We start from the raw sequence: 23,156 nt of genomic DNA on the forward strand, positions 1-23,156 counted from the left end.
TGCTTCCCAGATATCATACCGAAAGCTGCAAACCCTCATGGACAGGCCAGCACTGAAGAATGAGAATCACATGGTTTTGCACAACTCAACAGCAACCTTTCACATATTGCATAATGTGCCACTGACGAGCCGGGATTGGAAGAAAAATCCTTAACACCCAGGCAGCTTCTCAATCGTACTAGGAAAATTCTACCAAGGGGAAGAAAGACAGGTTGATGGTATGGATAGGAGACTGAGGGAAAGAGACAGCAGGGTTTTCTCTCTTAGAATGAAACGAGGTAAACTGTTTCAATCCACAGAGCAAATAGGTCAAAATAATTCTTGACTGTATGTCAAAGCCTTGAACCTTACACCAAAAGTAGACTACCCATAAACAATTGCAGTAGCTAAAAGAAAATGTACAATCACTTTCTAGATGGATAATTAGCAAAGTCTAGAGTCACCAAAATAAAGAACTGCATTTGCCCCTCTGCATCCATGAGTTCCACATCCATGGATTCAACAACTTCAGATAGAAAACATTTGAAAACAAACAAAAAGCATCTGTCTGACTATTATTCCCTAAAGAATGCTGAATAATAACTATTTACTTAACATTTACATTGCACCAGATATTATTATAAGTAATCTAGAGGTGATTTAAAGGACGATGTGTGTGGTTTATATGCAAATACTATGACATTTTACATAAGGGACTGTGGATTTTGGCACCTGAGGGAGATACTGGAAGTAATCTCCCATGGGTATAGCAGGAATACTGTACTTCAGATACCTCTAAAGATCTAGATCAACATTTTGTATCTGCTCAATGAACAAATTTTTAAAGTCAGTCACCATCACCATGGGCAAGAAAGCACTATAATCATCGAACTATCAAAAATTAAAACACTCCAAAAATAAAATTCAGTTTGTTTAAAATTAAAAAGGGATGCAGTCACATGAAAGCAAAACTGTTAGTCACAGGAGGAAGTGCCCTGTCATCCTTTTTACTCGTTCCATAGCTTGACTGGGCAAGAAACAACACAAAAAACACATCAAATTTTTCACTAACGGGTTTACTGATAAATTGACAAAAGAGCCAAAAAGTGGTTTGCAAAAAATTGACGAAAGGAAAAGGATAATGTTTTAGCAAGATGTAACAATGACAAAATTTACAAAATGGAAATTCTGCTTAATTTCAAAATGTACAAACGGTAAATGGGTATTTATTATCACTGTAATAAATTATTACACTGTAATAATGAGTATTATTATCACTGTAAGGGAGGAATATGACTTTTCTAAAGTGTTTCTAAGAAAGACCAAAAGCTAACAAAGATTGTATTCATACTTACTTCATCAAAGCAATTAATTTAAAAGAGAAAGGCAGAGAGGATTGATAAATTGTACAAGTAAAATTGACCAAAGCAATATTCTCACACAACACTGCCACAACTGTAATTAAACTTTTCATTGATTTCCTAGGATTCATTACTTGGAATCATTTTGCAACACTAGGATCTCATTAAAAATGAATGTAATATATTATTTCATTAATAACATTTGAAATTATATTTTATTTGGTAATCTCATGTTCTGTCCCTTCACAAATAAACATAAAATCAATGCTGCCCACAAAGCATGACCCAGCCAATACAGGCCTTGAGGCCCTGCACTGTAGGCCCGGAGAGGGAGAGTAACATTCCCACATCCCTGCCCCTGGGTCAGTGGCCAGCCAGAGAACTCCAAGCTTCCCCGTGGAAACAGAGCCTTCACTAAAGGCAGTCCTGACGAGGCCCAATCTTAGCACAACCGCAGCTGAATCCATCACCTAAGACTGACCAGGGCTCTCTCATTAACTGGATTCACCAGTCTCTTATCTGTCTCCCCTACTCAGGCAGAAGTTCCTACTACGTTTCCTCTAATTATTTAAAAAATTTTATTTGCAAACAATCACAATTAGACATGCTCTTGGCTTTGGTTGAGACGTTAGTCCTTTCTGAAAGTCATGTTGAAACTTAACCCCCAAAGTGGCAGTGCTAAAAGATGGGGCTTTGAAGAGGTGATGGAGTCCTCAGGGCCCTCATGAGTAGCCTAATCTATTGATGAATTCATGAACTGATGGGCTGAGGGATTAACGGGTTATCATGGGATGGGGACTGGTGGCTTCACAGGGAAAGGAAGAGAGAACTGAGCTAGCACATCAGGTGACGCTATAGGACAACTCAGAACTCTACAGAGTCCCCACCAGATGTGGCCCCTCTACCCTGGACTTCCTGATGTTCATAAAGAAATACATTTCTTTCTTTATAAATTACCCAGTTTCAGGTATTCTGTTATAAGCAACAGAAAATGGCCTCAGACACCCTTGACTGGCTTGGAAGACGGCAAACATCCCTGATGAAAATCACTTATGAGGGCAACGAGGCAACCCAACACCTTCTAGGAGCTACAAGGGGCACTGCACTGCAAGTGCAAGGCAGCACCCCGAAAGGAAAACAGGAACCTCGGTCCTAGAGCTGCCAACAACCAGTGAGCCTGGGAGAGAACCCGAGCCCCGAGGAGAAGGACAGCAGCAACTTACACCTGTGAGATCCTGAGCAGAGGGTGGAGCCACCTCATGCCTGGACTTCCAACCTGTGGAAATGGTGGGACAGGAACGTTGTGCTGCTAAGCTGCGATCATTTATTTTGTGTAATAGACAACTAATATGTAGTGGAACAAGAGTAGCATTTAAGAAAGACAAGTCTATTGTCAGCAATGCAGAGGACTGCCTGGAGTGGAGAAACATTTACTCAGGGAATCACTTGGAGGTCACTGCAGGGTGCGAGGTGGAGAATGACCAGGGCGTGAGCAGGGCAGCGGCAGTGTGAACAGAGTGTGCTAAGTATTTTGACTGCAGGGACACAGGGCAGTCAAAATAACACATTATTGAATAAACACAAACAGTTAAAGCAAAGGAGCTAAATGTAAGTCAGTAATTCAAAGAATAATCAAATCCAAAAAAAATCAAAGAGGATTTAGGATGAACTAGTGAAATCCCTCTCCTAAGGTGAAGAGCACCTTCACCAACATTTCAGCACTTTCCGTCTCTTCTCTCTGGACAATCTTTTCAGCTACAGAAGCGCTCTGGCAGTTTGACAATTCACTCTCCACTCAAGCTAAAATCAACTTCCTTGAAATTCCTACCTAAGGTACCATTTCTGTCTTCTGGAGCAAATACTGAATTAAATTTGTCTTTCTCAGCACAACGCTTCAATCATGCCAGTGCCACTGTCCCACAGTCTCTGCTCCTCCAAGCTGAGTGTTCCAGTGAGGAGAGAGGGCGACCAGGAGAGCGTGGTGACAGGACAAGGGAGCATTTCCAGGAGCTGGGCTCTGGCTGCTGACGGGCTGATGCAAGCTCCATCCATGGTATCGCCACTCGTTTGCTGAGATACTCTGAAGGCTTTAAGGAAAACTGCAAAGGAGTCCCAGAGGAGGGCATGGGTAGCAGCAGCCCTGAGCACACACAGCTACATCTGCAACAGAGGCGCTGTATTTGTCACCCAAGGACAGAAGTTTTTGCAGGACTTATAGTACAAATTCAGCTGTCCCTAGTTCTAACCTCATGGCATACTTTCAGGAGCAGCAATGAACCACTTGAAAGGCCCTGCTTTTTCCAATATGCAACAGGTTTTCTTGGAGAAGCAGATTTATCAAGAATCTTTTTTGTTTTTTAAGGCTCACTATACTTTGGGAACTATTGGTCTCTGAGCGTAAGCATAATAAATGTACTTCATTTCCTTTGTGAATTCATTAATTAAAAATAACTGTAAGGATTATATTCAAAAGCAGGTCACCTACATCCAGCTTTCTTATCATCTCTGTCTCTTAATGCCTATGTTTTAGCCCTGGCCCCAAAAGAACTAAGAGAAAAACAAAACTCCAATTCTGAGACAGAATTTGACAGAAAGATCAAAACCACTGGCTAAATGAAATTTTAAGATTCTCTATAGATTTTGAATTACCCTTGTAGTCTAATGATATCCCATTAGGCTTGAGTGCAGATACTGTGCGATACTGTAAACCAAATCCCACAAACCTGAGACGTACCCTTCTTTAAAGTTCTTTAATGCACTGACCAAATACATAAGTGAATGAACTTGTATGTGGTTCTGTAGTGTGTATCCAAACAATAGAATAAGTCTTTGTTACTATGTTTCACAGTTCAAAATTATATAACCTAATTCAGAGGTGGGAGTTAATGCTTTTCTAATTTTCAAATGTGAATGTATTTTTTACTAAATAGTTGCACTTATTTCCATCTCTATCTTCATTTCTATTAACAACTTAAGCTTCAAATGCTTGCATTTCTAATTTAAGATTTTTAGGCTTCATTCACAGCTTGACAGCTTTCTATAAACCCTCTAATACAGTCATCTTACCAACACACATATCAAAGAAGGTAGTAATTCCTATGCTTAAGAATTCAAGTTCACAAGAAAAGTCAATTGATGAGAGACATGGTATTTTTTTCCTCCGTCTCATTAAAGGATATCAATCAGGGGTAACTGATTATAAACTATAACTACTTTTGGTTAAAAGATAAGACGTCTAAAAGATGTGCTTAATAACACAGCTGTAAAGCTAAGAACTTATTGGGGCTTCCTGTTTTCCTCTTTCTTTTTGTCATATATTTAATCACCAATGTTGGTTGAAAGTCCTAGGACCTAATTAAATTTCACATCATCAGATTTACCTAGCAACACTGTTACCAAAATGAAGCCTTTAAGTATGATCACCAAGGCAATTCACCAGAAAGCATCTGGATTGCATTTACAAGTCACATTCAGAAAAAAGAAAATGAAGTGTCTATCAGGGTTGATAAATATATAAATAAAAATTGTTTATATTAAGATAATTATGAACACTGAGATCCTAAGATTATTTTTTCAATTTCAGTTTTTCCTTGAGCCAAAGAGCATTTCTACTTTATCATCCTATTTTTAGTATTTTCTTTCCAATAAAGAAATATTTCTTCTCACTATATAGTTCAATAATCAACACTTTACAACATTTTTAACTAATTAAAACTGATGGCTATGAACTAAAACTGATGCATAAAACTGAAACTTTTAAGCACAAAAATGAATTTGGCAAAAAGGAATTGGTGGTCGAGCAGTTTAGCAAAGCTTTATCTCGGTTTCATATCGAAAGTGTGTGATTGTCCATAAACCAGATATTTTACAAGCTATACATTTAAAATAATACAGAATGAAGATAAAGTTTTCATTTCTAGTATCATTCTGATTTTGACAATATTAAATATTTAGCTGCATCTGATTAGTTTGCACAACTCAAGTACCAGGTGAGTGAAATGGACCTCCTCACGTGTTCTTTGCACCTGGTAACTTAATGCACATATATATGAATGTATCATTATTTTCTTTTCCACTGAGAATTTCCATTTACTCTTAGTCATTAAATAGATATGCAATAATGTTGGTTATGTCATTATTCTAGGAACCTTCTTCTGGCTAGGAATACGTTTTAGAAGATCGACAACTACAACAACTCCCTTATTGGTGTTACTGTCCCTTTAAGTGAAACTGAAAATCAATAGTCATTTGCCAACTCCAATATAAGTTCATTGATAACATTTATATTCACCACTTATTTCTTTGCTGGAAACTAAATCATTCAGAACAGGCCAAAGCAATTTCTTTGAGGATTCTTCTGAGCTTCAAAGGGGTACAGTTTTCATGAATGTGATAAACTTTAAGAGAAGGAACACAGTGGGGCCATCTCCAATTCTCCACAGATACACTGAGTACAAAATAAAATAGCAGACTAAAAACTTTAGGACACAAGGACAGCAGATGAAAGAGACACTGAAAAGCACAACAAGTCTGTACAGAAGCTCACCACTTTAGCTCTTCAGTCATCACTAAGCATTAACCGACAGCACAGTAAAATGATCAATTATTTGTATTAAAAGGCTAACCTGTGAAAAATTCTGCACATTGTAACAACAAAGTTGTTACACTTTTTTTCCCCATTCAGCTACAATATCTTGTGCAAGGCACTGAACTAGACAGTGAAAATGCAACAAATGCCCCCCGTGGGGGATTCAACCTGATGAAGAGTTAATAGTCAACAGGATTAATTACAGTACAATGTGACAGTGATTCAGCAGGTGACACTATGAAGAACACAGGAGGGTCTCCTAATCTACCAGGGTTCCCCAGAATAACATCCAAGTTAAAGAATCAAGGATGAAAAGAAATCAGCCCGGTAAATCGGGAAGCTGATGAGGTGGCATTCAAGTCTGAGGTAGAGGGAACAGCAAACACAGAAGCCACAGGCTGAGAAGTGCTCCAGGTAAAGTCACTTCTCACTATAGATGAGGTATCTTAAGGAGTGAACACAGACAAAAATGCATCTCTGTGTCTTTTTCAGAACTCACTGGCAGGACAGTATTCTGCTTTTCATTCTTAACCTCCAAATTCATTATTCCCCTTTCTTACAATATTTCATATATTTTTTAAAAGCCATTAATAAAGTTAAAACTTTATAGTAAACACAGTTTAGGAATGTTTTCCAAAACACATTGAGTAAAGGAGACAGTTTTGTAACACTATTTTAAAATTCACTTCTATTTGTATTTCCTTCCTTCCTCTTAACAAATGAGATGCTGCCATGCTTTGTTCTGAACTGGGAAATGAAGCCCTTTGTAACACTCCACAGTGATTCATAAGCAACAGGGTAAATCTGACTGCAGGCTGAGATGGAATCGTAGGTTCTCCTGAACCGACTGGGACAGCATCCTCTCCACACAGTAGAGGGAGATCCACAGGGACTTGCAGATCTAAGAGGACCCAGGTGTCGGGTTAAAGGTGCCATCCACAGATGGAGTGCAGAGGATGGGCAGAGGGAGAAAAGACAGGGACAGGTAGGAATTCAGTTAAACTGGGTTAGCAGGAAGTTACAGAGTTCCTACTAGATGGGGACTAAACCTATATTTTTGGAAATAATGGAAAGCAAGGTAGGTTGTTGAGAGGAAAGAAGTGTTAGGAGAGAAGATGTTGAGTGGGTTCTCAAAGGCTGTTCTGGGGGTCACTTGTATCAGGGTCACATTACTAGGCTCCAACCCAGAAGTAGAGTGAAAGAAATTTATGGATGTGATGTGATGTCCGGACATTTGCATTATATAATAACAACCCTCCCCCCACCCCAAGTATCTCAGAAGGCATATAGTTTGAGAACTGATAGAGATAGCACAGTTCTGCAGGTTGATGGTGGAATTGTGCATGAAGATGGCCAAGTCCTAAATGACTCTGAAGTACAACAGAGAAGGGAGAGACAGGGAAGTGTCAGGCGCTCTTAAGTGTCCACCCAGGACCTTGCCACCTGGCTTGTTTCATTATTTACCCGAAGTTCCACCATCTACCTCAACTTTTTCATGACAATGTCTACTTGGGCCAACTGGCTATCCTCTGTTGGGTAGTGCAATAGTGACCCAAACCCAACACAAACCAGGACTCTCAAAATGTGTATCTGATTATCAGGATAACAGGGAAAAACTGCTGACAGATCAGTACACATCCACAACCACTACTAGAAAAGTAAATGATGAATTGGCAAATCAGTCTTCAAATATACTACATATGAAGCACACATATGTGGTAAGTAGTCACAGCAGATTACAGGGGAATGTTTCCTTTTCCTAGGGGTAGGGAGCAGGCAAGCAGGCAGGCAGCTTCATTGGTCTCTCCCAAGAAGAGCTGTAGGGCGTAACCAGGCAGTCTGTGGGGGCTATGAAGACAAGAGAAGCTGGCTACTGTCAGAGCTGTCTAGGATTGATTTCCCATATTTTGAGTTTTAAAATGACAGACGTTAAAAACTGTGCCATTCTTTTACAACTTCCTCCTGCAGCTAGAGGTGGCCATCTCGCACCATCCTGGCCAATGGGATACACAAGTTCTTATCAAGAGCTTGCCTTCCCAAATAAAGAGGCAAAGTCTTATAAAAAGATCTCTGCCTTTCCACATTTTCTCCTCTTTCTTTCTGCTAGGAATGTATCATGATGAAGAGGATCTATGAGTCACTTTGTGGTCCTGAGGACAAAAGCCACAGGCTAACAATGACTGAGAAAAGGGAAATACCAGGTGTGCGGGCCAGATCCTCAAGCTCTAGCTCCAGACTCCTAACTTCAGAATCCTTGATATATAAGAAAATAAACCTTTTAATTGTTTAAGTCACTGTTTTTCAAGTTTTCACTTACATGCAGCTATAGCAATTCTCAACTCATAGTTTTTTCTCTTTTCTTTAAAGTTGTCAATATTTTTTAAGCAATTATCGTCCTTATGAAATGTATCTTCACCTTTCTTCCAGAATTTACTACAGCATCTTCTACTTAAAAGCAGTTCAATTCAAATCAAATTGAATTTAAGACAACTAGCAATGAAATCAGAAAAGAGTAGCCTAGCTAAATATATATTTTTGTCTAAATAGAACATTGGCTAAAGCATCTACACAGCCCATCCCCATGAAAAGCAACTGAAATGATGGCACAAACATGAAAATTGGACAAAAACCTGCATCAGCAATAAATTGGGAAAAGAAGATACTGAAAACCTCAAGCAGTATTTTTTAAATATAGTACAGATGATACCAAATTGAAGACAGTTACTGAGAGCTGACTCATTGTTTTATTATTTAGATAGCAAATAATAAATGCTGTGGGGAGGGGGCATGGACAGCGGCCAGGGCAGCACGTGGGAGAGAGGGCGGCTCGGTCAGAGTCCCTTCCACTCCGGTGGGGAGGGTGCAGCCCAGCTGGAAGGGGCAAGGGCCAGAGTGGTCACAGCACGGTGGAAGCAGCCTCAACACACGGCTCACTGAGACCAGGCGGGACATTTTATGAGCGCCTCCGTCCACTGTGCCAGGCACCCACAACCACCACACTCCAGTGTCCTCCCAACTCAGAGAAGAGGCTGGCCACGGACTTGCCATGTGCCGAGAACACAGGCAGACAACACTGCAAGCCTGATTTGGGAAGTAGAGAACTCCCTCTGTGGTTTCAGAAATGTGGTTTAAAAAAAAAAACCTTTTGGAGAAAAAACTCCCTTGCTGGCTGCTCCCTCCTCATCTGGTCCGGCCGGGACTGCACAGCAGTAGGGCAGACTGCGGGCTCCACTCTCTCCCTGACACGTGGGGGAAGACCCAGCGCACCAGCCAGACTGCCGGGTGAGGAAGGAAGGTCCCACGTGCGTCCATACAGTCGGTACACAGTGAGCACCTGCTGGGGCCAGCCCGGCCGCGGGTGCCCAGGACGCGGGGTCAGCAGAGCAGACGCCAGATCCCCGGAGCGTCTGTTCACTCGGGGCAAGACTGCCGCCCAGAATACTGGAAAGACGCTGTCCTCGTGCAGGAGTGGATAAAAAAATGTAAAATGGGTCCACGTGAGACTCAGAACAAAGATCCTACAATATAAAAGGGGGGAAAGTAGCATGGAATAAAAAGAGGTCGAGGATATTTCTGAGAAAGATGCATCCCAGAACCGCTAGACTGTGAGCTCCTCCCGCAGAGGAAGGCGCGGCCCGGGCAGGGACAGCGCCAGCCGCGCGCTCCGCACTGTCCAGGGACTGCAGAGTCTGTCACCGTAGCTGCTCGAGGATTATCAGCACAAAAACAAACCTCGCAAAACAGATAAAGTAGGTCAAGGAAAGCAGAATACAGAACTGCCAGGAGAAGGTTAAAAGTCGTGAGACGTAACACAGAGCGCCCAGCACGAAGTCAAGGAGGTGCCGAGCGAGACACCTCTCAGAAGATCCTGCAGAAGGAAGTGGAAAGTTACAATGAGGAAGGTAAACAGAAGGGGAAAAGAAGCGAATACCAGAGAACGCACTCACATAAATACAAAAAGGAGATTATTTGATTGTATTACTCAAAAACTCAAGAAATATCAACTGAAAATGTATTTTAAAATACCCCCAAATGCGGCTTGGGGCTTGTGCTCAAGCGGCTAAGTCACCAGCCACATAACCTGAGCTGGCGGGTTGGAATCCAGCCCGGCCGCCAAACGACAACTACAACCAAAAAAAAAAAAAAAATAGCCAGGCATTGTGGCGGGCGCCTGTAGTCCCAGCTACTTGGGAGGCTGAGGCAGGAGAATCTCTTGAGCCCAGGAGTTGGAGTTGCTGTGAGCTGTGATATCACAGCACTCTACCCAGGGGGCCAGCTTGAGGCTCTGTCTCAAAAAAAAAAAAGCCTCCAAATTCATTTTTCAGTAAATACATTGATCAATTTAAAGAAAACTACAAAACTTAAGAGACATAAAGAAAGATCTGGATAAATGAAAATGATGTAATATGGTAAAAATCTCAATTCATCCTCAAATATATCAAAATTCCAAATAAAATATTAACAGAAAGGGGGGGACAGTTATTCCAGGAATACAGCTTCACAAATTCTCAGAACATTCAAACACTGGTGACTTTTTAATAACTGGGTATAGCTCCAACTTCTACTGCTGACTAAAATACATTTCCTACAAACAGTAAATTTTAAAATAAAATCACAAAACATGGGCGGCGCCTGTGGCTCAGTTGGTAAGGCGCCGGCCCCATATACCGAGGGTGGCGGGTTCAAACCCGGCCCCGGCTGAACTGCAACCAAAAAATAGCTGGGCGTTGTGGCGGGTGCCTGTAGTCCCAGCTACTCGGGAGGCTGAGGCAAGAGAATCGCTTAAGCCCAGGAGTTGGAGGTTGCTGTGAGCTGTGATGCCACAGCACTCAACCTGAGGGGCATAAAGTGACACTCTGTCTCTACAAAAAAAAAAAAAATCACAAAACATAAGATTAACAATGTACATGTATTTACAAAATCTTAATGTGAAAAAGCCTAAGAATGACACAAAGACCAGAAACACACAAAGAAAACGTTAAATAAATTTGTTTATGTAAAATTAATTTCTGCACATCAAAAAAATTATAAGTGAGGGAAGGTAACTGGTGGGTTCTCACCTGATGTGCACCATGCACCGCCCTCCACCCCCATGAATGGCTCAACTACAACTTGAACTTTACCTTAGAAGTGAAAACAACTGAACCTAAACATTTGTACGCTCATATCAATTTGCAATTTAAAAAATGATAGATGAAAACAAGAAGCCAACAACATATAATGCATAAGACATTAACAATAGATACATACAAGAACACTTACAAACAATAAATAAAGGCAAATACAGAAGAGAGGTCTAGAAGGCAAACGAGCCATTAACAAAAGAAATACAAATCACCAATCAGCACAAGAGAAATATAGAACCACAGAACTTCATCAGTGGTTTTAAATACAAAATTAAAAACTTAAATGCCATTTTCACATATAAAACTCGTAGAGCAATTTAGAAAAATACATTATTATCTAGTATTCATTGTGAAGTATGGTGAGTTGGCCAGCATAAACTGGCAAAACCTTTCTTGAGAGAAATCGGTCAATGAAAATCAAAAGCTTTAAAAGTATGCATACCCTGTGACCCATCAAATCCACTTATATATATTATTCTAAGAACATCACAATATTATAGATATAGCTTCAAAAACATTCTACTTATAGCATAATTTAAAATAATGACAAAGTGAAAATCACCTAAATAGAAGTAAATAAAGTACGGTGTAACTATGCAATGGCATGCTATATAGTTATTAAAACTAAAAGTATACATCTATAGAGGTAACTTTCAGAAATAAAGTATGCCGACAATAATTTTTAATAGCAAAGAAAATAAGAGAAATATCCATTAATAAGGCAACAGTCCACTAAATTTTATGTCTTCACACTATGGCATACTATTGACCTTTTTTAAAAAGATAATTCAATTGTACTAATAAGGAAGTATATCTGTGATATGCTATTTGGGGAATAAAGCAAATAACTGAATGCTGAATGTGTAATTTGACCCCGTGTGTGTGTGTGTGAGTGTGTGTGTGTGTGTTCATGTATCAGAAAGCATAATATGTTAAAATGGCAACACTCCCCAAAACATTCTACAGAGTCAGTACAATCCCCACCACAATCCCAGTGGCTGGTTTTTTTGTTTGTTTTTGGCAGGAATAGAAATTCATATGGAATTACAAGGGACTCCAAACACTCAGAACAATCTTGAAAAAGAACAACAAAGCTGGAGGACTCACATGTCCCAATTTCAACTTAACACAAAGTTACAGCAACAGAAACAGTGTAGCAATGGCATAAGGACACACCTTGGGTGGATGGCATAGAATTTAAAGTCTGCCAGTAAACCACATAATTGATATCATCAAGGATACAGTATGTTTCAATGGGGTGAAGTATTTTTCAGCAACAGTGTTCAGAAAAATGGATATCCACATACAAAACAATGAAGTTGGACCCCTACCTCATACCACATACAAAAATTAAATGAAATTGGATATCCGACAGAAATGTAAAAGCTAAAACTATAAAACTAAAAATCGGACTTCATCAAAATTAGACTTTTGGGCATCAGAGAACACTATTAAGAAAGTGAAAACAACCCACAGGTGAGAGAGAGACCTGCAGGGCATATATATAAGGGTCCAGTATCCAGAATACATAAGGAACTCTCACAATTCAACAACAAAAAGGGAAAACAATTTTTAGTTTGCCAATTTTAAAAATGGGCAAAGGACTGAAACAGAAACTTCTTCAAGGAAGATATATGAACAACACCATGAAATAATGCTCAATACTGTTGCCATTAGGAAAATGCAAATCAAAACCACACATTCACAAGGGTGAGCATAATGTTTTTAAAAAGGGAAGACAGTGGAGTGGGGAGCACAAGGGATTTGACCCCATTTTTATAAAATAAGCATAACAGGGTGGTGCCTGTGGCTCAAGGAGTAGGGTGCCGACCCCATATACCGGGGGTGGCAGGTTCAAGCCCGGCCCCAGCCAAAACTGCAATAAATAAATAAATAAAATAAAATAACCACAACAGAAACTATTCACTAATATAATAACAACTAAGCTTTCTCAAACATTTACTATGTATAGCAGTAAATTAGTAAATCATTTACTCAAACTTTTTAAACAGGGGGCCAGTTCACTGTCCCTCAGACAGTTGGAGGGCCAGACTATAGTTTAAAAAAAAAAAAAAACTATGAACAAATTCCTATGCACACTGCACATATCTTATTTTGAAATAAAAAAACAAAATGGGAACAAATATAATCACACCGCCTCATGTGGCCTGCGGGCCGCAGTTTGAAGACCCCTGGCAAGAATCCTTTTGGGTAGGATTACACTCACTTCATAGATGAAGAAACTGAGGCTTAGAGACTTCAAAAACGTGCCTACGGTCGCAAAGCCAGGAACCGTAGACCAGAAACTCCAACGCAGCCTGACTCGCTCCTGAGGCAGATGGGACTGCCTAACATTACAACACAGATGGCACACAGCTGAAGTCTGCAAAACTGTCTGCAAAAAAACCTGGTTACTGCACGGCTGGAAGGGAACTTGTACATCACTGTGTGTTTTGTTTTAAGTAAACACTACTTCTAAAAAGTCACCAAAAACAGGGAAATACACTGAAACAAAAAGATATAAACAGAATATTTAATTTTAAAAATTATAGAAGGCGGGCGGCCCCTGTGGCTCAGTCGGTAAGGCGCCGGCCCCATATACCAAGGGTGGCGGATTCAAACCCGGTCCTGGCCAAACTGCAACCAAAAAATAGCCGGGCGTTGTGGCAGGCGCCTGTAGTCCCAGCTACTCGGGAGGCTGAGGCAGGAGAATCACTTAGGCCCAGGAGTTGGAGGCTGCTGTGAGCTGTGTGAGACCACGGCACTCTACCGAGGGCCATAAAGTGAGACTCTGTCTCTACAAAAAAAAAAAAAAAAAATTATAGATGGCACATATATTATGATCTTGTATTTATTTAAAAAGCAAAAATATATATGAATGAAATCTATAGAAAAAAGAAAAAGATAATACACCAAAGTCTTTAAATTGGTTTTAAGATGGTAAAATTATAGGGAAATTTCAATATTCTCTCTTTTTTGCTTATCCCTATTTTCTATTTTTTCTAAAAATAATACTTGATTATTTTAACAATTACTTTAATATTAATTAAAATAATATAATTAAAAATACTACTATAATAGTTAACAAGTGTATCATTCAGGTAATTCAAAATATAAAGTAAAATTCAAGAAATCACTACAATTCTGCTCAATTATCATTTTTCTGAGAACATGAAAAACCCCTTGATATAAATATTTAACAACTGAAGATTACAAGTTGACTTCTAAAAACCATACAAGCAATCTAAAAGGAATTTGTATCTTCCACTGCTACTCTTTCCTTCTAATAAAAAGCAGCATCCTGGGCTCTAGGAGTAAAAAATCTATATATTCATTGATAGATCATACTTAATATCGGTTTTATCAACAGCATAATGTATTGGTTTTAATCAACAATCTATTTTAGTGTTCTGTTCTCAAAAAATGTGTTGTAGTTTTTCAGTACAGATATTATTCAGGAAAAAAGTTCTGCTTTTATTGACCTATATTAAGTACAACCTCAGTTGAGTCATCAAAGCTCTTATGATCCTAATCCAAATAAAATTTCTTCACTCCAGTGTGGTCCATGCAAGAAACTCCAAAAACATATTGTAAATAGCTCAGTTGGCAAGAGAAACTCAAGAGAGACATACTATTCCTTTTTTATAAACTGAGACTTACTTCCCTTCATTAAAAAAAAAAAAATCTTTAAATGTTATTAGTTCCAGCAAACATTTAGCCCATATCCTGGCATAAACATCAAGGCATCGGCACTGCTACCCTACTATTCTACAAATGAAACATCAGTATGATCACTCTATGGCCCTTCAAATATTCTACAGTTAATTATCCTTGGTATATTACAGCTATAAACAAAAAGAGGCAAAGAAAGAAAGACTAATTCTATAAAAATGACCCACTGACTCTCAGATATTTCTGCCTCAGCTATCATTAGCTATAAATGAATTGCCCAAGATGTTAAGAGTCCAAAAGAAATCAATTGATAGATACCAGGTATTTTCTTAAAGAAATAATCCTGCTGACTCCAAGACATGTGTGAACTCAAGTAATAAACTAAATAGAGAGGTAAAAGGTCACATTAAAGGGTAGAGGTCACCAAAAGGGTGCAGCTTCTTTAAATGGAATAAGCAGAAGGAAATGACTTTAATCCAATTAGTTCATCCAGAAACCTGGGGCATGGAATATATAATATGATATGAGGGGAAATTTACTGCCCTGGGACTTTTCCGTCCATGTGTGTAGGTGAGGCTGTTGCTCGCTTGTTCCTTGGTGTACCCTGCCTCCGCATACCTCTCTTGTGTGGTCCAGACTCTGCCCAGCTGCTTTTCCTGCTGCCAGGGGTGGCAGCTGGCTGCCCTGGCTCTCACCAGGTGAGTTCTCTTCACGTCCCGCCAGCCCACTCAGTCTGGGACCAGTACTCATTGCCTCTGTAACACCTACTACACATCTCCAAGTGTGGCCTAGGACCACCTGCATCAGAGTCATCTGGTGTACTTGTCAAGCATGCAGATCTCTGGGTCCTGTCTCAGCCCTAGGGAAGCTGAATCACTGGGAACAGTGGCCAGAAACTACACTTTAACAAGCACACCACAAGTGCTTCTCACCACTGACATTTGGCAACCAGCAAGCTGGCGTGCACCACATAACATGGCATGCACTACTGAATGGTTAATTTAGTCACCACGATTTAAATATCAAATCCTATATCTGGAATGCCAATTCAGATAAACCACCATATAAGCTACATAAAAGGAAAACAATACAACAATAGGGAGCATGAAGTAAGAAGCCAAAAAAAAAAAAAGACCAAAACAGAAGTTAATGTTTAAACCAGTAATCATACCCTCCTCTGTTCCTAAGGATAGAAGCATTATGAGAATAAACTTTGAGAAATTAAGTGAATTTTTAAAGCAGCTCACGTAAGACTCTATGAAGAGGAAACAGATAATTATTTCCTGATTTAGCAACCAGTCAACAATGACTTTCTAAATGCCAAATAAAATAATTCTTGCTAGCCAGGCTTTTTAGTAGATTTCTATCTAGCATTTAACAGAGCTGATCACTTCCTTTATGAACTAATTAATTCTACTCTTTTGGTTTCTGGAACACAGTCTTTTTTTTTTCCTCTGACCATTTCTTTCCCTGCAGTTTGCATTACATACCTAACCCAATCCTTAAAAGGGGATATACCTCAAAGTCCTGTCCTGGGCCCTCTGTTCTAGTCACTACACACTGACCTCGGTAACCCTTACTACCACGGCTTTCCTGTGCCAATTCCATGCTGAACACTCCTGGCCCTCCTGATGAGTGTTCTGAGCTCTTGTCCTTCACAGCCACCCACCCAGTGGACCTCTCCACCCAGATATACCAGGGATAACTCGAATTTCATCTGTCCAAAATCAAACTCATCACCTTTTCCTTGAACCTGTTTCTTCCTTCCATATTCACATTTCTAAGTCTCAACACCATCATTTATCCAGTTTTCCATGCCAGATTCCTGGAATTTTTTCTAGGCAGAGGCAGCAAACCCAAATGCCTAGGGCACAGAATATATACAACCAGGTATCAAATTCATTTTTTAAGAAACTTGTGTAGGCTGGGTGCGAAGGCTCACACCTGTAATCCTAGCACTTTGGAAGGCCGACAAGGAAAGATTGCATGAGCCTAGGAATCCAATACCTGCCTAAGCAAGAGCAAGACCCCGTCTCTACAAAAAATAGAAAAATTGGCCAGCTTTGATTGCATACACCTGTAGTCTCAGCTACTTGGGAGGCTGAAGCAGGAGGATCACTTGAGCCCAGGAGTGTGAGGTTGCAGCAAGCTATGATTATGCCACTGTACTCTCACCCAGATGACAGGCAAGACCTTGTCTCAAAAAAAAGAAACCTCGGGCGGTGCCTGTAGCTCAAAGGAGTAGAGTGTCGGCCCCATATGCCGGAGGTGATGGGTTCAAGCCCAGCCAAAAACTGCAAAAAAAAATAAAAAAGAAATCCGTATAGTTCTTAACATGAACGAGGCACTTCTGTCCTTTGCAAATGTTAACTCATTTAATACTCGGAACAACCTTATGAAGTAGGTATTATTATCACTCCTCATTTACAAATGGGTAAATTGAGGTATAGAGCAACTACAGAACTTGCTCAAGGTCACTCAGCTAGCAAGAGCCGGGGCTTGAATGGAGAGAGTCTGACTCCACAGTTCAGCACACTAAGCTCTCTCTCAGTGAGCCGAGCAGGGGAAGAACAGGGTATGGAGAGGTGAAGAATACTTGTTCACCTGAGGTATTCAAATTCTTTGTCATGCCATGTCCTCAACTTTTATTTCATGCTTCCACAGCACCCCGCTACATCGATGGGAGGTTCTGTTCATGCTGTCTCCTTTACATTTCCCATGCTCTCTCTCCGTTTTTCCCTTTCCCTACCACAACCTCAATTCACACTCAAGTCATTTCTCAAATAGCTACCGACATTATTTGCCAGTCAGCATTCTTTCCTATCTCAGTCTGTGCTCTCTGAAAGCAGGCTGGCAAACCGTAAAGGGTCAAATAGTAAATATGACAGGCTTCTTAGGCCATAAGGTTTCTGTCACAATTACTCAGCCGTCACTGCAGTATGGTATCTGCACAGAAAGTGTGCTGCACGGCTGGGTCCCATAAAATTTTATTTACAAAAACAGGTGATCCTAGCTCAGTAGTAATACCACAGCAGTTTTCCTAATCAATCCTATTCCTTCTACTGAAATATATTCCAGATGGTCTCAAAACCTTACAGAATATACAAAAATATAAAAGTATCAGAAGAAAACATGAGTGAATGTTTTTTATAACCAGAGGGTGGTGAAACCTTTCTAAGCATGAAAAAAAAAAAGTAAATATGAACACATAAAAGTCAAAAATCTCAGTGAGACAAAGTAAAACTAAACAACAAAATACAACAAGGTAAAAAGAAAGTGTGAAAAAATATTTGTAATAAATATAATGGATGAAATGCTGATTTTCATTAAGTATGAGGGACTATACATAAAGGCAATAGGAAGTGACCCAGGCAAGTAATAAAAGGCAAAATACAAATGATCGAAATAGAGAAAAAGATGCTAAATCCTACCAAAACTGGAACAATAAAGTTTATTCACATAAGATCTTTTCCACTTACCAAATTAGCAAAATTTAGTCTCACGCAGGAGACTAAACAGAGGGAATCAGATTCCCAAATGCAACTGGAGAAAGTGTAAATGACACACTATCTGAGGAACAAACTGGGTATCTATCAGAAACACAAATGTTTAAAGCTAGTTACTACAGACCTAACACTTATCTTGCAAACACTCACATAAGTACACAAAGATTTATGTACATGAAGGTTAATGACAAAATTGATTTTAATAGCAAAAAAAACTAAAAACACTTAACGTTTACCTGTATTGGAGAGTTAACAGTGGCAGATTCATACAATGGAACAGCGTACAGGGAGGTAAAATTGTCAGTGAGAGACACACTGTCAGGAGAAAATGGCGAATTGTAGAACGCTGTGTGTGTGTGTGTGTGTGTGTGTGTGTGTGTGTGTGTGTAATCACAGCTACATTTGCATATGTGTCTATATAGAGAAGGTGACATTTCATATAGGAATTTTGTCTAGCATGGAAGGAAAGGGTACTCTCTCAATTTAAAAATGTATGCTTCTGTATTATTTGGAATTTTTTTTATAATATGCCTATACCAGTTTAATAGTGATTTAAAAACTCTTAAAAGAAATGAGTAAGATGAAAAATAAAGTGATCATATTCCTCCAAAGAACATTCCAGGCCTTTCTAGTGTGGTGGTATACGGATGATATGGCAACATGACCCCTGCCTAACTCTTCAGCCTCAGTCACTGCCTTTCCTACATGACACTCAAGTGTTGCTCAGTCACACTGCCATTTTCTAAACATGCCTCAGGATTTATCAGACTTCTCTGCTTTTGCAAAGACTTCTCCCTCTGCTTATAATTCTGCTCCTTGTCTTCCCTGACTAGTAAATACTCATTCACCTCAACCTCCCTGCACAGGCAGAAACAACCTTATGGCAAATACAACATATATTAAATAGACAATCAAGTGTTTAATGTAATTATTGGGATGCTTTCAATGGCCCCTGTGTGTTAGGCATGGTGTTGGATGTAATTCTTAAATAATATATTATTTAGACATTTCAGATGTGAAAATGGTCTCAACAAGGTCAGAGTCCCACTGACTAGCAAATGTTAGAGAAAGGACATTAACTCAAGTGCGAGTGGCTTCAAAGACACAGATTCTGAGTTTTGAGAAGGGAGACTGGGGACCAAGCACAGGGTTAATGGAGAGACCTTGAAAGAATCTGTCTGGACACTTACATGGAGGCAGACCAGTCTCCCATAGAGGCAGGGGGACAAGTATAGTGGGGTGGAAGGACTAATCTAAATGGCAGGGTAGAGAACAGGGAAAGGAAAGAGTTTAATTATTCCAGACCATACAGATGACAGTGTTCCCTTGACATCAGGCAGAGCTGCAGCAGGCGGCAACAGGGAGAAACTGCAGACTCTTATGTAGATAGAAAAATTAAAGCAATGTTAGGGGAAAATTAGTCTGGCAGTCCCGTACTCCAGTGTGGGGTGTCTGGGGTGAGAACAAAGGTAGAGAGAATAGTTAGAAAAACTAGGAAAACTAGGGTCTCTAAGTTTTGAAAACTAGAAAACAAGGGTCTCTGCAGAAAACAAGAGTCTCTGTTTTCTGGACCTGAATTAGGGTGGCACCTTCATAAACGGGGATGAGAACATAAATTTCATACATCACAAAATATTCCCTTGGTAACAAACGTTAGGTGTTAAACAGAAGCAAAGGATGCTGGTGTTACTGACAGAAATGGGACAGAGAGGAGAAAGAACTAATCTGCAGAGAATACGTGTGCGATGACAGTGCACAAAAGAAAGAAGGTCCTCCTGTTGACAGAGGCCACGTCTGATGCCTACAGACGGAGAGGCCTCAATTTGGGGATGACATTGTTATGATCGTAACCCATCTATGGTCATTCTTGACACGTCAACAGCATGACACTCAGACCACTTAAGTAAATGACAAGAGAACGCCTTTAGAAACATGATCAGTCCTTGCTCAGCCCACATACAGCACGAAGGCAAGGACACCAGGCAGAATCAGTCTCACTGTTTTAAGCTACATAGTGTCTCATATAAGATTCTTCAGCCTTCTTACCAAACCCCCTATGCTACACATCATTACCCACAAAAGGATTTTCTTTAAGTGAGGCTGGCCACTGAGCAAAGTTATCTGGGTACCTCCTTCTATCTAGCATTTCAGGCTCAACCGTTCATTTGACTCAATAACATTATTTACCACATTCTGTCCTCCAAGACTACCTGGTTTAACCTTATCATTCATTCATTATGTTCTGTCTCTTTATTCTCATTCAAGAAGAAAAAGAGATCAAATCTTCAGTTTGCAGAATGATTCATAACATATCCTCTAAACAGGGTTAACTCAGACTGAGCTATGTCAAAGTTTAGCTGTAAGATGGGATAATAATAATAATGCTTCGCCTGACTTATAAGGTGGCTGTGACAACCAAATAACAGAATTATGGCAATAAAATTTGGTATAAACTGCTAGAATTAGGAAAAAAGAAAACTCTGGTTCCAAATCTCTTTTCAGAAAAGCACTGAAAGGAGGTGGTTTTCCAGGTGTTCCAGGTCCCCACACACCTGGAACCCCAGAGACTACACAAGAAGCAAAACACATTAGTGAGCTGGGAGTCTCGGTGGTCACCATGGATGCACACCAAGCCCAGCAGTCCAGTTCTTCCCAATTTAGAACAGAAGTCAATAGAACTCATTATCTTGTTGAATGCTTAAAGTACAGTAGAGAAAAAAAAAACAAAACTGAAGACAAAGAAATAAGCAGGAAAAACATTCTACTTTAATTGCAAATGAAAGAACTATTTTTAGTGTAATACTTACAATGCAATATTGCTTACAATTCTGTATAAATAGGATTCAGAAAATTTTATTTCAAATCCCAATTAAATTGAAGAGGAAAAATCCTAAGAGATGAATTGCAGTTTCAAATTATTTCTTTCAGAGTGGTAAATCAAATTAGCTTTTTGTTTAATTAAAAATAAAGTTTCAAGTACGTCTCTAACTCTATCAGAAGAATGAAGTACCTGTGAGCTTGATTTTGGACAGTCGAGCCAGAATTCCTGGAAGATCATCCATACACAGCTTCATCTCTTTCCACTGCTTTTCATCTTTTGTCTCTTTTCCCACATTTGCTGAGCCTTCAATGATTGAGGCTGACTCTAGTTCCATCAGTTCCTTTTCATGTGGCTTTCCGGACAAAGGTACACTGGGGGATGAAAGAGATCTCATCTCGTGCATGTCAGGCTTAGCTTGACCTGGAGATGTCTTCTCAAGGAAAGGAGAGGCCAATGGTTCTGGCTTTGGTTTAACTTGCTGCTTGAGGCTTCTGTTCAGTTGTGTGACATACTAAACAAACAAAAATAAACATGTTACTGAAAAGACAGGGCCCAAACTACTCTTAAATGGCTATTTAGTAATATTTTGCATCAGTTCTACTTGTCTGATACTTGAAGGCTTTTCCTACAACTTTAACGTTAATTAATTCAGCATGTATTTATACTTTTTGTTACATGACAATCACTGTACTAAGAAATACAAAGAATAAAATTAATGCCTCAGCAATGATTTTCAAATTCTGTGGTTTATAAAAGCAAGGAATATAAATTCCTTAAAAGAAAAATTAATTTATTTTTTATTATTCTACTCCAGAATTTCCTCTGGAGGCTTAACATTCCAAATTCAATGAAAAAGTTTTCTATAATCAAGAGCCCAAGTCAACCTGTTTCCTTTCCATGTTCTTAGCAAACAGTACAGAGAGAGACTCAGTAGTAGGAGATAATCAAGGACTTACTGATGTTGCAGCTGTGTGGTATGAAGAATGATTGCGGATTTGGAGTCAGTCTTTACTACTTTATAGAAAAAATTGCTAACTATCACTAACACCTCTGTGGTACTTTTTAGTTTTATACAGTATAATATATATCTCTATCTTCTTAAAAGGTGTTAAAAACAAGGCAAGCTGGGCACAGAGGCTCTCGTCTATAATCCTAACACTTCGGGAGGCCAAGAGGGAAGATTACCTCAGGCCATGAGTTTGAGACCAGCCTGGATAATAGCAAGACCCTATTTTTACAAAAAAAAAAAAAAAAAAAATCTTAAAAGTTAGCCAGGTGTGGGAGTGTATGCCTATAGTTCCAGCTATTCTGAAGATGAGGCAGGAAGACTATTTGAGCCAAGAAGTTGAGGCTGCAGTGAGCTCTGATGATGCCACTTTATTCTAGCCCAGTAGCCCAGGCAACAAATGAGAGCCTGTCTTTAAAAAAAGAAAAGAAGTCTTTTTTTTTTTTTTTTATTGTTGGGGATTCATTAAGGGTACAGTAAGCCAGGTTACACTGATTGCAATTGTTAGGTAAAGTCCCTCTTGCAATCAGAAGTCAAGCATCATACCAAAGGTCAATAACCAGTTCTAGGCAGCCCGGGATATACAGCCACCTAAGCTCAAGACTCAAAATTACAACACTAGCGTTAGGCAAGAATTAAAAAATCATGTGTGAATTAAGTGTTCTGTTTACATAAAAAAAGGTACTGTACATATTTGAATTTCTTTTCTAAATATCCATTATTCTCAGGCCAGGCCTGGTGGCTCACACCTGTAATCCCAGCACTCTGGGAGGCTGAGGTGGGTGGATTGCCTGAACTTACAGGTTCAAGACCACCCTGAGCCAGAGCGAGACCCCGTCTCTAAAAATAGCCAGGAGTTGTGGCAGACACCTACAGTTTCAGCTACTTGGGAGGCTGAGGCAAAAGGATCACTTGAGCCCAAGAGTTTGAGGTTGCTGTGAGCTGTGATGCCACCATACTCTATCCAGGGTGACAAAGTGAGACTCTGTCTCAAAATAAATAAATATCCATTATTCTTGATGCCTAATTTAAAAAGCCTAAACACTTCTATGGCTTAAACATTTAAATCTCTTATCAACATACCATGTTTTACTACA

The 23,156-nt window shown here is 39.6% G+C and overlaps 1 protein-coding gene across 2 annotated transcripts in view; it reads right to left on the reverse strand.

Moving 5' to 3' along the window:
- Positions 1-23,156, reverse strand: part of LOC128570769 (protoheme IX farnesyltransferase, mitochondrial) — a 155,568-nt gene that overhangs the window by 126,833 nt on the left and 5,579 nt on the right. For both annotated transcript variants that reach the window (XM_053570217.1, XM_053570218.1), the window contains exon 3: positions 21,243-21,564. In XM_053570217.1, coding sequence (XP_053426192.1) covers positions 21,243-21,564 — 322 coding nt within the window. The remainder of the gene's footprint in view (positions 1-21,242; positions 21,565-23,156) is intronic.

Source organism: Nycticebus coucang, chromosome 18 (assembly GCF_027406575.1).
Source record: "Nycticebus coucang isolate mNycCou1 chromosome 18, mNycCou1.pri, whole genome shotgun sequence".
NCBI lineage: Eukaryota > Metazoa > Chordata > Mammalia > Primates > Lorisidae > Nycticebus > Nycticebus coucang.